This window comes from Hevea brasiliensis, chromosome 2, assembly GCF_030052815.1.
Source record: "Hevea brasiliensis isolate MT/VB/25A 57/8 chromosome 2, ASM3005281v1, whole genome shotgun sequence".
Lineage (NCBI taxonomy): Eukaryota > Viridiplantae > Streptophyta > Magnoliopsida > Malpighiales > Euphorbiaceae > Hevea > Hevea brasiliensis.
Genome location: NC_079494.1, coordinates 103,077,925 through 103,090,971, shown reverse-complemented (window position 1 = coordinate 103,090,971; position 13,047 = coordinate 103,077,925). Strand labels below are relative to the sequence as shown.

Here is a 13,047-nt window from a genome sequence, read left to right as displayed (position 1 = left end):
ATATAAAATATTCTCATAATATAACTATTGATTTCAGCACATACTTTAAATAACTAAATTATAATTAAAGTATTGTAAATAAAACCAAATATATGAGTATTTAAAATTCAGGTCATTACAAAAATTTAAGAAAAATTGGACGCTACGTCCAATTTTTCTTTAGATTTTTAATTATTTTATTTTATATTTTAAATAAATTGAAAATATTATTTTAATAAATAAAATTATAATATTTAATAATATATATTTTAATATTTTTATTATAAATAATATTTTTAATTTAAAATTAAATTAAAATTTAATAAAATAAAAATTAAAAAAATAAATAATTAAAAAATTTAAGAAAAATTGAACACTACTTATCGTCCAATTTTTCTTTAGATTTTTAAATATTTTATTTTATATTTTAAATAAATTAAAAATATTATTTTAATAAATAATATTTTATATTTTAATTTTTTATTTAATTAAAATTTAATTTTAAATAAAAAAATAATTTTTTATAATAAAAATATTATAATACATAATATTAATTATTATAATATTATTTATTAAAATAATATTTATATATTATTTAAAATATTAAAAAATTTAAACAAAAGTTGGACGCTACTGTAAGTAGCGTCCAGCTTTTTTTTTTGTAAAAAAAATTGAATAGCTTTCGTTTTTGACGTTTTTTTTGAACGCCATTATTAATAACATTTTGGACATTAAAACGCTATTACTATTAGCATTTTTACGCTCCTGACTTTTTTCATCCTAATCAGGTAAATTTTTCACATAACATCCAATTTTAGTAATTTTTGTTTCTTCCTCACCCTTGTACGGTCAATTTCCCTCTTCTCTCTCTGTTTCTCTCACTCTCTTTTCTGTCTTTATCTATTAAATGAATAATTGAAGGTACGTAAATAACAGAGAAAGAGAGAGAGAGAGAGAGAGAGAACACAAACAAAAACATGTACCTACAGAAAGCTCAACTTCATTCACCACAAATTGGATATGCGCATTATAGAGGAAAGAAGGTGCTGCAGTGATTACCCTAACTTGGGGGAGATTCAAATACTGGTTGAAGGGGATTGTATAGGCTGGCATAAACCATCACAGCGTGCATTTGGAATGATATATGCCTTACCCAATGTCTCCGACTGTCAAAGATGTAGTTGCATTGCAGTGACATAATAGGATTTGCGTTAACTGCCCCATATGGACAAATGTATTTGAGCTCGTGGGAGAGGTTTTTCTTGAATGGGATTGGGAATTTGAGTCTTAATGAGCTTGATTATTGGCCACCGTTAGACAAAGTGGTTAACCAAAGGAGTCTGTCGCTTCCAGGAGCTGGGTTGCTTGCAGAATGTCTCACACTGAGGAAGCATTTTATCCATGGAATAGCTTATGAACATTTCATGATGTTCCTTCTACGAATCTCAAACCTGCAAGATGTCCAAACTCCAACTTAGGGAAGATTACTAACTAGCACCAAAGAATGATATAAGCAGAAAAATGAAAGTGGATTCATGTAGCTAATTCGAAGGTGCCGTGACCATTAGACCTGATGACTTAGTGGTAAGTCTGGTGTAGTGGCATGGTTTCAATCCTGGTTGAATCCCTACACTAATGTTGATAGCTAAATATTATTTCTATTCAAGAGTGAGATATGGATCAAAGACGGTTTTTCCTTGTAAGCTTCATTGGGATTCAATTCGAGTTTAATGGTAAGTTTTCTTAGCCTTGACGTAATGACCGTCTTCATTTAACTATAAATCCTTAGTCCAAAAGTAATGACTATCACACTTGAAATTTTTTTTAATTAAAAAAATGCCTTAAATAGGCCGCGTATTCTCGACTGAAGTACGTGAATGGTCAATGCAAGTAGATCATTAAAAGCAAGACTGAAAGCTTTAGCATTTGTTGAGGGTGAGATGTATTTGTGTTGAAATCTGAGAAAGACCTAACTGATGTTTGCTATAATTTCCAATAATTAAAATTAACAAAAGGCATTTTTTTTCCTTTTTCCGTTGCACATAATGATTCAATGGTTCCATTGAAATACAGAAAATTTAAGCATTTGATGTTTTTCACAATCATAGTAAAAATCATAGAGATGATAATTATTATCGATTCTGACTTGGTCTGTCTTGTAGTTTGATTAATTTTCTTCAATTTTGATGCGGCATGGGACAGAAATGAGGAAAATGTCTCTTCTCCCATGTCTTCAAAACCCATCCTATAATATATTATTATTAATTTTTTTATTACTATTATCAAAAATAATATATTTTTATATATTTAAGTAAAAAGAAAATCCTTACAAGGAAACTCGTCCCGTCCTGCTTTCAACAAGCTTTCAGCAAAGAAAGTTTTCATCCTGACACCAATCTCTTACGAGATAGAGATTGGTAGAGCGAGGGGAGAGCAGTTTTCGGTTTAAACTAAAAAATCAAACTAAATTGATTCAATTTGATTTAATCGGTTCAGTTTTAAAATTTAATAGGTTTGATTTAGTTTATAATTTTGATAATTTCAGTTAATCGATTCGGTTCGGTTATTTTCATAAAAAGTAAAAAAATAAACAAACCAAACCGAAATTATTAATATATATAGGAAATCAAAGAAAATTGAATCAAACCTAATCGAATCAAATAGAATCGAATCGAAATTAAAGAAAACCGAACCGAACCTTAAGATTTTTGAGTTTTGATTTCTAATTTTTTTTTGTTTTTATGTTTTATTATTTAGATTTAATATTAAAAATATGAAATTTTATAAATTTCGGTTTGATAGATTTAAAACCGAACCGAATCGATATTTATTGATTCGATTCGATTTGATTTTCTCTTATTAATCAATTTGGTTCAGTTTTTAATATTTTTAATTTTTGATTTTTGATTTTATCGGTTTGATTTGATTTGAAACCGAACCGACCTTTTGCACATCCCTAAGTAGAGCAATCCCCACCCTGACCGCATTGTTGCTGTTCTTAAAAAACTAAAGAAAATTTACAATTTAAGCAAAACGGAGTTCTAAGGAGATAGGATATAAAATTAAGATTATAGTAAAGCTAAAATGGTAAATAGAAAAATTATAAAAAGTCAAAGGAGAAAGAGACAATTAAAAAAAAGGTAAAAATAAAAGGTATAAGTGAATCAAGTTGAGTCGAGTTTTGAATACTAGAAACTTGATTCATTAATTTTTCTTATTTTTAAGCTTGAACTTAGCTCAAGCTCAACTGTTTTTGTATTTTTTTTTTATATAAAAAAGAAAGAGACAATAAAAAAAAGACAAAAATAAAAAGTATAAATGAATCATTGAATTTTAAACAGTACAAGCTTGATTTATTAAAATTTTTTAAGCTTGAAATTAGCTCAAGCTCAACTCTTTTTGTATTTTTTTTTTGTGTGTACAGAAAGGAGCACAGCTTAGGCACAAAACTAATAGCAAAACCTGGGGTATGACACCCCACAAACATCATGCAGCAATCATTGATCTAATCTAAGGTAAGGGAAGCTCAAAACAAACCATGGACGTAAACCACATGACTAATATTGCAATCACAATTCAAATCAAGATAATTTCTTATTGACATCACTAATGGACGTAAACCACCATGCGGTAAAGAATTCTCACAAATTATATTAACCATCAACAAGCTATCACTCTTCCCTTAGAGACTACAGATGCCCAGATAATCAAAGACCAAGCTAACTTAATTCCTTCAAATAGAGTCGAAAGCTCTGCACAAGGGACTGAGCAAGTTCCAATATGAGAGGCAAAATCCCCAACTCAATTACCATTGTTGTCCCCTCCACATGTCGAGTTCCCTTTAACTAAGCTATCTGTGATCTAATCCAAGGGAAGTTCAAAACCATTGAGACCTATAGGGAATTACGCAGCGAGATCCGCAAGCTTATCAGCTGAATGATGCCTCTCCAATCTTGCAATCCCAATTCAAATTAAAATAATTTCTTATTGACATCTAACGGATGTACGCCACCATCGACAAAGAATCCTCACTAATCATATTAACCGCCAACAAGCTATCGCTTTTCACTTGGTGACTGCGGATGCTCAGATAATCAGAGAGACCATGCTAACTTAATTCCTTCAAAAAGACCCCAAAGCTCTGCACACGGGGCTGAGCAAGTATCAATATAAAGAGAAAAATCCCTAACCCAATTACTATTTCTGTTCCTGATCAAGCCCCCTCCGCATGCCAAGTTCCCTTATATTGAGCCATCTTTATTAAGCTATCGAAGGAGATTACAGCTCAAGGGCTCCATTTAAATATTTTAAATTTGAGATCAAATCATCTCAAACTTATTTATATTATAAATGATTAACCTTCAATTCGTCTCAAATTTATTTATATCATATCAAATTATGTTCAAACTCGGCTTAGTTTGTTGAAATTATTATATTAATTAAATTTTAATTTGAATTATATTATGATTCAAATTAAAATTTAATTTAAATAATAACTAATAAGGCAAAAGTTCAAAATTTTCTGGTGAAATTCACCCAGGTCCACCGATTTAATATATAATTTATGAAAAAAAATAAAAGAGCGAGTTCTTGCATGACGAAACGAAAACAGTATAGCGTGGCGAGGTCAAGGCCGAGGCTAAGGTCGAGGTCGCCAGGGTTTTAAGTTGTGGGTTTAAGGATTTAAGCCCTAAAACACAAAATCATTGAAATTTTGAGTTTCAAAGAAATGGCTAATTCAATTGCTGCTCTCTCACGCAGGCTCTCTCGTTCCCTTCTCTCTAACTCCAACTTCTCTCAGATTTCCATGCCCTTTTGCACTGACAACCTATCCTCTCGCGACGACTATAACTCTGAAGACTCCGATCTGAACTCCGCCGCGGATTCTGTGCCCAACTCAACCTCGCAGTCATCATTATTCTCCTCATCAACATCTGAACCAACAGCAGCTTCGCCAGCTTCGACTGATGATCGAGTGGTCTATCAACAGCGGCTCGAGGATGGCCTCGATGTTGGCATTTACAGGGTGCTGCCAAAATCCCTCCCGTGTTTGGCAAAATAAAAAAATTGTGTTTATTTGTTATTTATAGCATTTTAAGTTTCATTATTCTTTCTTTATTTTTATTGGTGGGTTTGTGAAGTTCTTGGAACGAATATCTTTTGCTGTTTGTGTGGGTTGATGGTATGTAAGTGTAAATATGTAATTATGATGATTTTTAGTGCCTCAAACGTGCTAAAGATTAATCTCTACAACTGACACTTTTAGGGTTTTTGATTTGTGGCTTCTGTGTGTGAGTTTTAGGCAATATTGGTGGGGCAGGTTGGGAGGAGTCCATGGCAGAAGAAGTTGAGGAATGGGAGGACTGTGACAATGTTCTCCCTGGGGACAGGTGGTATTCGCAATAATAGGAGGCCATTACAGAATGAGGAGCCAGGAGAGTATGAAAATCGGTCTTCTGTTCAGTGGCACCGGGTTGCAGTTTACCAAGAAAGGTTGGGGAGTCTTTTTATGAAGAGTATTTTACCAGGGTAAGTTTTGAAGCAATTCATACCTTGTTTTTCCCAATAGAATTATGGATTGGATGCTTAAATATGGAGTTTTCATTCTGTATTGAGGATTATCAAATTACCTATTCTGGAATCGCAGAATCATTTTAATAATTATGCATTTCAATGCAAGTTGTATCTTGTGATACTTTATCATGCTTATAATTTAAATCTTGAGATGCATTATTGTGCTCATATTTTTGTATTAATGGAGTCATTTTTGTGATTCAAATTGGAGTTTTCATTCTATTACCAGCATGTCATGATCATCCATGGTGAATAATGGTGGTCTTGGAATTAAGGTAATTTAAATTTGAGTTGTATGATCTGCAGGTTGAGGTTCTTCATATGATGATGTGAGCTCATTTTAATTGTGTGCTCAGCATTGCAGTAATTTTGCTATTTGTTAGGGATATATTATTAGTAGTATCATTAGAAGTACTTTACTTTAGGATTATGAGTACTAGGGGTGTTGGGTGTACGTCAGCCCGCACAAATTACCCAACCTGACTAATCCAAACCAAACCAGTTCAAGCCAATTTTTTTTTTTGTTTTATGAGTTTAATGGTTGGTATTGGTTTGATATTTTAATAAACTGAAATAGCTGGTTTCAATATTTTAATGGTTGTTTTCAGTTTGAATTATTTATAAACCAAGAAGCTTGGTTTGGTTTAGCCAATGTTGTTAAAGGCACTCTGAGGCACCAGGCGAGGAGCGAGGCGAGGCGCCGGGTGAGGCGAGGCGACCCTGTAGCTCCTTGCCTAGATTGCATGAGGCGAGCGCCCTAGAGAGAAAGGCGCTAGCCGAGAGGCGACAGAGGCGGCGCTTTTTTCATGTAACATTTACTTCTTTTTTTTAATTTGTTTTTTACACAGCAAAAGATTAGAAGGTAATTTTCTTATATAATACTCTTCATCATTAGGGATTACAACAAATTAGGAACTAAATCTGCACTGATAGCTTAATCCTCTCCTAAGACATAAGCAATCACACTAATTACGGCTAGCTGTACATGAACAAAACTTTTTTTTTTTTTTTTTAAGTTATAGGTACGAGAAGAATATATACACCATGAAGACCTAACTAAACAAGGAAAAAAAAAAACAACTAATCATGGATTACAACAATTAAGAACTAAATCAGGGATTAGACAACTAATAAGGGATTATAATAAATTAGGATCTAAATTAAGGATTATACAGCAAAGTGATTATATAGCTAGTGAATTCCTAAGTCAACTCTTTCTCAAATAAGGAATAAAAATAAATAGGAAATATTTTAGAGATTCTAACAATACATATTTTACATTTTTAGAGATTCTTACAATACATATTTGACATTCTCCATTTTTGGCTATGATACAATATCTGATTAAGCTAAAATATTAGTTTTCACATATGTAAATTTTTTTGTCCTATATAAATCCTATCTATTGAAGAGTTCTCAGTGTCTTTTTTGTCAAACACTTGTTCTAAACTCCCAATAAAGTGGAGTTAATTAATCTTTCTTTAAATTTCATTTCCTTTATATAACCTTATTATTTTTTGCTTCCATTTCTCTTATATTACATATTGTGCACTGCAAATAATATGTTTTTTTTTCCTTTGCAATATGGTTTTTACTCATTAAACTAGTTAAAAGTATAATATATATATATATATATATATATATATATATACACATATATATATATATATATATATTGGCTATAGCTCCTCACTTCAAAAAGGCCCTCGCCTCTCGTCTTAATGTCGTCTCTTGCTTTAATAACACTGGGTTTAGCATTATATATCCAGACTGTCCAAACTAACCCATGTACATCTCTAATGAGTACTTTAAGTTTTAGAAGTCAAAGTCTTAAAAAGGTTTAGGATTACTGAGTCCATAGATATTTCCTTTAAGGCTTTATGAACAGAATCAATTAAAGAACTGATTCAAAAATTTCCAGCAGTTCTGCCTCTTTAGGATTATGTTATGTGACGCAATCTGGATTGCGTTGGACCTTGAGTGTAATGCATAAGGCATTGTAGGTATGGTGCTAAAATCTTCTAAACTTCACACTTTGTATTCAATCATGCGAAAGAATTCAGTTCAATTGGTTTGTGATACAATTCAGTCGTTTAGAATAATTTGTAAAATGATAAATTGGATTGAATTTAAAATATGACAAAGTTACTTTAAGGTTTTTTTTATTTTTTATTTTTTTTAAATGATGGGCAGTTTCCAGTTCTTGCAAAATGATACTTTTGACTCCTTAACAATTGAATTCTATCACTTAAAGAGCTTCCAAATATGAGAATCAAGCAAGTAGAATTGAATTCTTGCATTTTAAAGCTTTTTAAAAATTCTGCCTTTTTCCTTAGATTTTGCAAACAAATTTCTATTGCATTCAGATATGAGATTTTGTTTTTGTCCCTTCAAGGCCTTTTAGTTGTTGTGTGTCAAATAGCTTATAGCTGATTTGCTTGTTTGACATATTGAAAGAAAGGAAAGATAGCCAGGAAGGTTTGGAGATAAAATGAGAGAGGGCCATTTAAGATGGTTTGGTCATGTACAATGCAGAGAATCAAATGCCTTTGCATCATAGTTAATTATAGTTGCTGTTTCTACTATAGAGCATAGTTATCAAAGGCTCAAGGCGCCCGAGGCGCCAAGGTGTCTTGGAGCCTAGGCGCAAGGCGCAAGGAGCAGGCGCAGGCGCAGGCGCGCGCTCGAGAGAGCCAAGGCGCAAAAATAAAAAATATATATTAAAAATAAAAAAATTATAATTATGCTATCACGCCTCAAGTAACATAAAACTATATAATAATAACTAACAAATATGCAAGTAATAATTAGTTTATAATCCAAAAGAGATAAAAATAAACTATTAAAAATTAAAGTTTAATAAACTAGAAAACTACTAAATGTTCAATCCACATCAATAGAAATATCAAAATCCTCTTCATCTTCTTCATCTTGTTCATTATCCTCCTCATACTCATATTTTCACATATTAACAATAAAGGTCAAGTCTCAACATATTTTCACATATTCACAATAAATAATATGTCAAAATCACAGATTTATACTAAAAAGAAAAGGAAAAGAAAAAGAAAAACATTGCAGGGTAAGGACTAAGAAGAGAGCATGAAAAGAAGAAAATGAAAAATTACAGCTGCTGTAACAGTGCAGAAACCAGAGAGAGCATGGCATTGGCAGCAAAAAAAAAAAAGATGCAGAAGAAGAAAGTGTAGTGCAGAAACAGTGCAGGAAAGAGAGAGAGAGCATGGCAGCAAAAAAAAAATGCAGAAAAGAAAGTGCAGTGCAGAAACACTGCAGGAGAGAGAGAGAGAGAGAGAGAGAGAGAGAGAGAGAGAGAGAGAGCATGGCAGTCAAAAAAAAAAAAAGAGAAGCAGAAACAGAAAGTGCAGTGCAGAAACACTACAGGAGAGAGAGAGAGAGAGAGAGAGAGAGAGAGAGAGAGCATGGCAGTTCAAAAAAAAAAAAAAGAGAAGCAGAAAAAGAATACCCAGCACAGGAGAGAGAGAGAGAGAGAGAGAGAGAGAGAGAAAGCATGGCATTGGCAGCAAAAAAAAAAAAAAGGAAACACTGAAACAAAAAGAAAAAAATGCAGCACAGGGGAAGAGAGCAAAGGAGAGTGAGAGGAGAAGAAAAAGAATAAAAAGAAGAAGAAAAAGAATAAGAAAAAAATAAAAAAAAATACTACCAGGTTTGTTTGTTCTCTCCCTTCACTCATCTTCTTCTTCTTGTTCTTCTTTTTCTTCTTCTTTTTTTTTCCTTTTTGCTGGCTGCTGGACAAGCTTAAAAAAAAAAAAACCCTAACAGCCTACCTTTTTATCAAGCGCCTTGCCTTATTGGGGCGCGCCTTGGTGTGCCTCAGTGCGCCTCGGTGAGGTGGTGCTCCTCAGTTGTCCCGAGGCGCCTAGGGCTGCGCCTGGTGCGGCTTGCGCCTGAGGCGCGCCTTTGATAACAGTGCTATAGAGTTTATATTGCTGAAATATGTCAGTGTCTATAAAACGGCAATCTTGAAGGCCAATTGTATTTCGACTTTGGATAGACCATTTTTTTTGTTTTCATTTTTTGGTACTTTCACTTGCAGCCAAATGATGCAATCAAGTTTTTTTCACTGGCTTTTGCTGTATTTATTTCCAGTTATTTTCAATGGAGCACATTGTAGTGGTTCAATTTTGTCTTCAAAGGTCCTCTTTTTCCCCTCTCATTTTTGAGCATATAAGGTTAAATGCTCTATGGTAGAGAACTCCATTATGTACTAAATTATCTATTTGGAGAGCCTGCTGGAATAATATTATGGCGAGCAGCATCAACATAAATTCAATGCATTATACAAATGTCTCAGGAAACATGGGAACTTTTGTTTAAGTTTTTACTATTATGGTTAATATAGAAACTGTTTGATGAGGTCCTTCAAAAAAAAAAAAAAAGAAAAAGAAAAAAGAAATTGCTTGATGAGCTGTTTTAGATCAGTACATGGGAAGCAACTCTTGTCAAACATGGGAAATTTTCTCATTAAATTGAACTTTTTTAATCAAAAGGTATTTCCTTTTGTTTTTTCTTATTTGTTTCTAGAAATTATTTTGATTCTAAGCTGTGCGCCTAAACTTTTATTCTTTATGGTATATTTTAATGAATTTCTTTGTTAATGTGAAGTGATGATTTTTGCTGATGATTTTCAATTTGTCTTGATTTTTGGCTACTGCTAACTTTTGCAATTGATCATGTGGATCCTGATTTCAGTGGCAATGTTCTAAATTTCTTTTTATAGTTCAATTATTTATCTGGAGGGAAGTCTGGAGTCCAGGCTGTTCACTGATCCGATCACTGGTCTTGTTCGTCGCATAAGAGAGGTTGCTATTCGTCAACATGGTATGTTCATTCTTTATGTGTTTTGTTGCTGTTTACCATTGTTACCGTGAGGAATTGGGACTTCAATGATGGCTTCATATTTTGAAAACAAAGATATTTAACACTGAGATGGACGTGCCACTTTCTTTTATATGCATGTCATAAATTTTATACATACCACACCTGAAAAAAAAAAAAAATCAGATGTTTATCATAATATTGTGAAAGATAGCAGTGATTTAATGTTTTGATGGAATCATGCTTTAGGCTATAATTCTCTTTTCTGCCACTCTACTTGCATTAATTAAGGCTTAAGCTCCCCTATGCATTATTTATGAGTCTTGAGAACAGTACTGTTATTCTTTCAAATGACTTATTTGACATGTTTTTTAGTTTTAACTCTACAAGACAATTTGGCATTTAGCTGTGTATTCTGGCTGTTTGGTGGCCTTGGAATCTGTTACTTTTGTGCTTGGAATTTTGAAATAGATAATTTTGGAGTCAACGTTAGGAACCGGTTGATCTCAGCTTCACCACACAATTCTTAAATACAGACAGCTTTAGCTCTATGTGTGTATACATGTGCATGCACAGAGAGATATACGTCAAGTCAAAGTGATAAATGCTTATTGAAAATACATTGTAGTTCGCCTTGCATGATAAAAAGCAGAGGACATGAAACTTCATAAAGGTTGTGAATTTGTTGTTTGGCAGTGTCAGCGTCAGAAGCAAGTAACTGCATAGGTTTGCTTCTTTCATTTGTCACTTAATGGCATGGTTTTTAGGAATATTACAATCAAGATGAAGATGAGATTGTAACTTTCAAATTCTACGTACTTAAAAGTTCAAATCAAGTTCCACTTGGATTGTTTCTTGACCAACATGCTTTCATACTTCAGTTCAGTTAAGTGCTAGCTACTACAGCATTAACTACTAGATTTAACATTGTTATGTGGACTTTTTGCCAGGTCGGCTTGTGTTTTTGGGAAAAGGGGGTGATGACCAGCAAGCAAGTGCAAATGAATTGAAAAATGTAGGCTATCACTAGGAGCATAACTCATAACAATTTGTGTATTCATGTAACCTAATTTTGCTTTGAATTTGCTTCAAGCTAGTAATGATTATGATTTATGGAGGCAGAAAGCCTTGCCGGTTGCCTTTTTTTGTTTACTTTTTCATGGCTTTTTAATTCAACATGATTTGTTTATGGAAATAGGAAGCCCTCTTTTCTGTTTTCTCTTCCTTTTCCTAATTTTCCATAAGAAAATATGTTCATTTCCCTAATTTTACAGTTTTCCTTTCTAAAATTTATAATTAAAAATTTTATTTATTATTAAAAGTAATATTATCTACTATGGTTTGTCCAGTTGATAAGGATTTTCATCTTTATCAATTATGATTCGACTCTATTAAAGAGTACTTGATGATTATTTATTCTAAATGTATTATACTGATGTGATGTGGGGAGATCAATTCTTAAGATCGGCAAGAAGGAAACTAGTCTTAATGTGCAAAAAAAACTGATCAAGGAAAAATAGAAAAAAAAATGTAATATATTGGAAGAAAAGATTATCTAATTGTATTTTTTTCCTTTTAATCAAGATTATCTAAGTGTAGTTGTATAAATAATTTTATAATGTACATACAAAAATTTTTAATTTAAAAGATATCATAGTTAATCAACTATTACTAATAAATAAATAAAAAATTCATTAATTTAAAAATATTTACTATGCAAAGAATTGCTCCAAGAATTTTAATAAGGTTGTTAAACTCTTACAGCATATTCAACAGGCTTCTCATATCTCTCTAGAGCATGATGATATTGAATCTTTATTTTCTGAACAAGATGAATCAAATGAAGAGATTGTTTTCGTGCTTGGAACGGATATTGATTTCGATCAGAACTAGCCTTTGTCTTCAGAACATTCAGAATCTGACACTGAGACCCATTACCCTTCTTACCTAGCCCAACATATTCAATTCTCTCATCCAACTCACAACCCAGATACTATTCCAATTCCACTGGTTCCACTTCACATCCTCTCAGCAAGTATGATCGACCCATCAGCGTTATTGGTTTCTTTGATACTGGAACCATAAAAACATGATGAACCTAGCCATTCTATCTTCAGAATACTGGATCTCACATGAAGAATATTTCAAGACAGCTGATGGAAATGTTTTCAAAATTAGTCTAATCACTAAACAGCCCATTGGGATCCAATTCTTTCCCACTTGTACTCTTTGGACCAAGGTCATTGGGTCAAACCTCCCTGATAAAGACTTGCTGATTGGTTTTGACTTATACCAGCAAGCAAAACATCTGAAGATCCTCCCTACAAGATTAAAATTCAAAAGAAGTTTCCAACCATTCACCTCTATGCCAAGGTTGTACTCTTTAACGGATGCCTCAGCCGAGTTCCAAGAATACAAAGAACTTCTCTTAATAAGCTGTGCCGACTTTCATGCATAGTTCCATCATCACCAACCCTTATGGAGAAACTCCGACTTCTTTGTCAACCTCCCATTCAAGCTCAATGAGGATATAAACCCGACCAAGGCATCACATCCGGGTATGAACCCAGCAGACCTGGCTTTAGCCCAGGAAGAATGCAGATAATTGCTTCAACAAGGTCTCATAGAACCCACATC

The 13,047-nt window shown here is 32.9% G+C and overlaps 1 protein-coding gene across 1 annotated transcript; it reads left to right on the top strand.

The window, feature by feature from the left end:
• The first annotated feature begins 4,571 nt into the window (after positions 1-4,571).
• LOC110640569 (single-stranded DNA-binding protein, mitochondrial) lies at positions 4,572-11,562 on the top strand. The gene is made up of 4 exons (XM_021791920.2): positions 4,572-5,005; positions 5,282-5,508; positions 10,313-10,413; positions 11,361-11,562. The coding sequence occupies exons 1-4, from the start codon at positions 4,709-4,711 to the stop codon at positions 11,438-11,440; spliced, it is 705 nt and encodes a 234-aa protein (XP_021647612.1). The 5' UTR covers positions 4,572-4,708; the 3' UTR covers positions 11,441-11,562.
• The last annotated feature ends 1,485 nt before the right edge of the window (positions 11,563-13,047 follow it).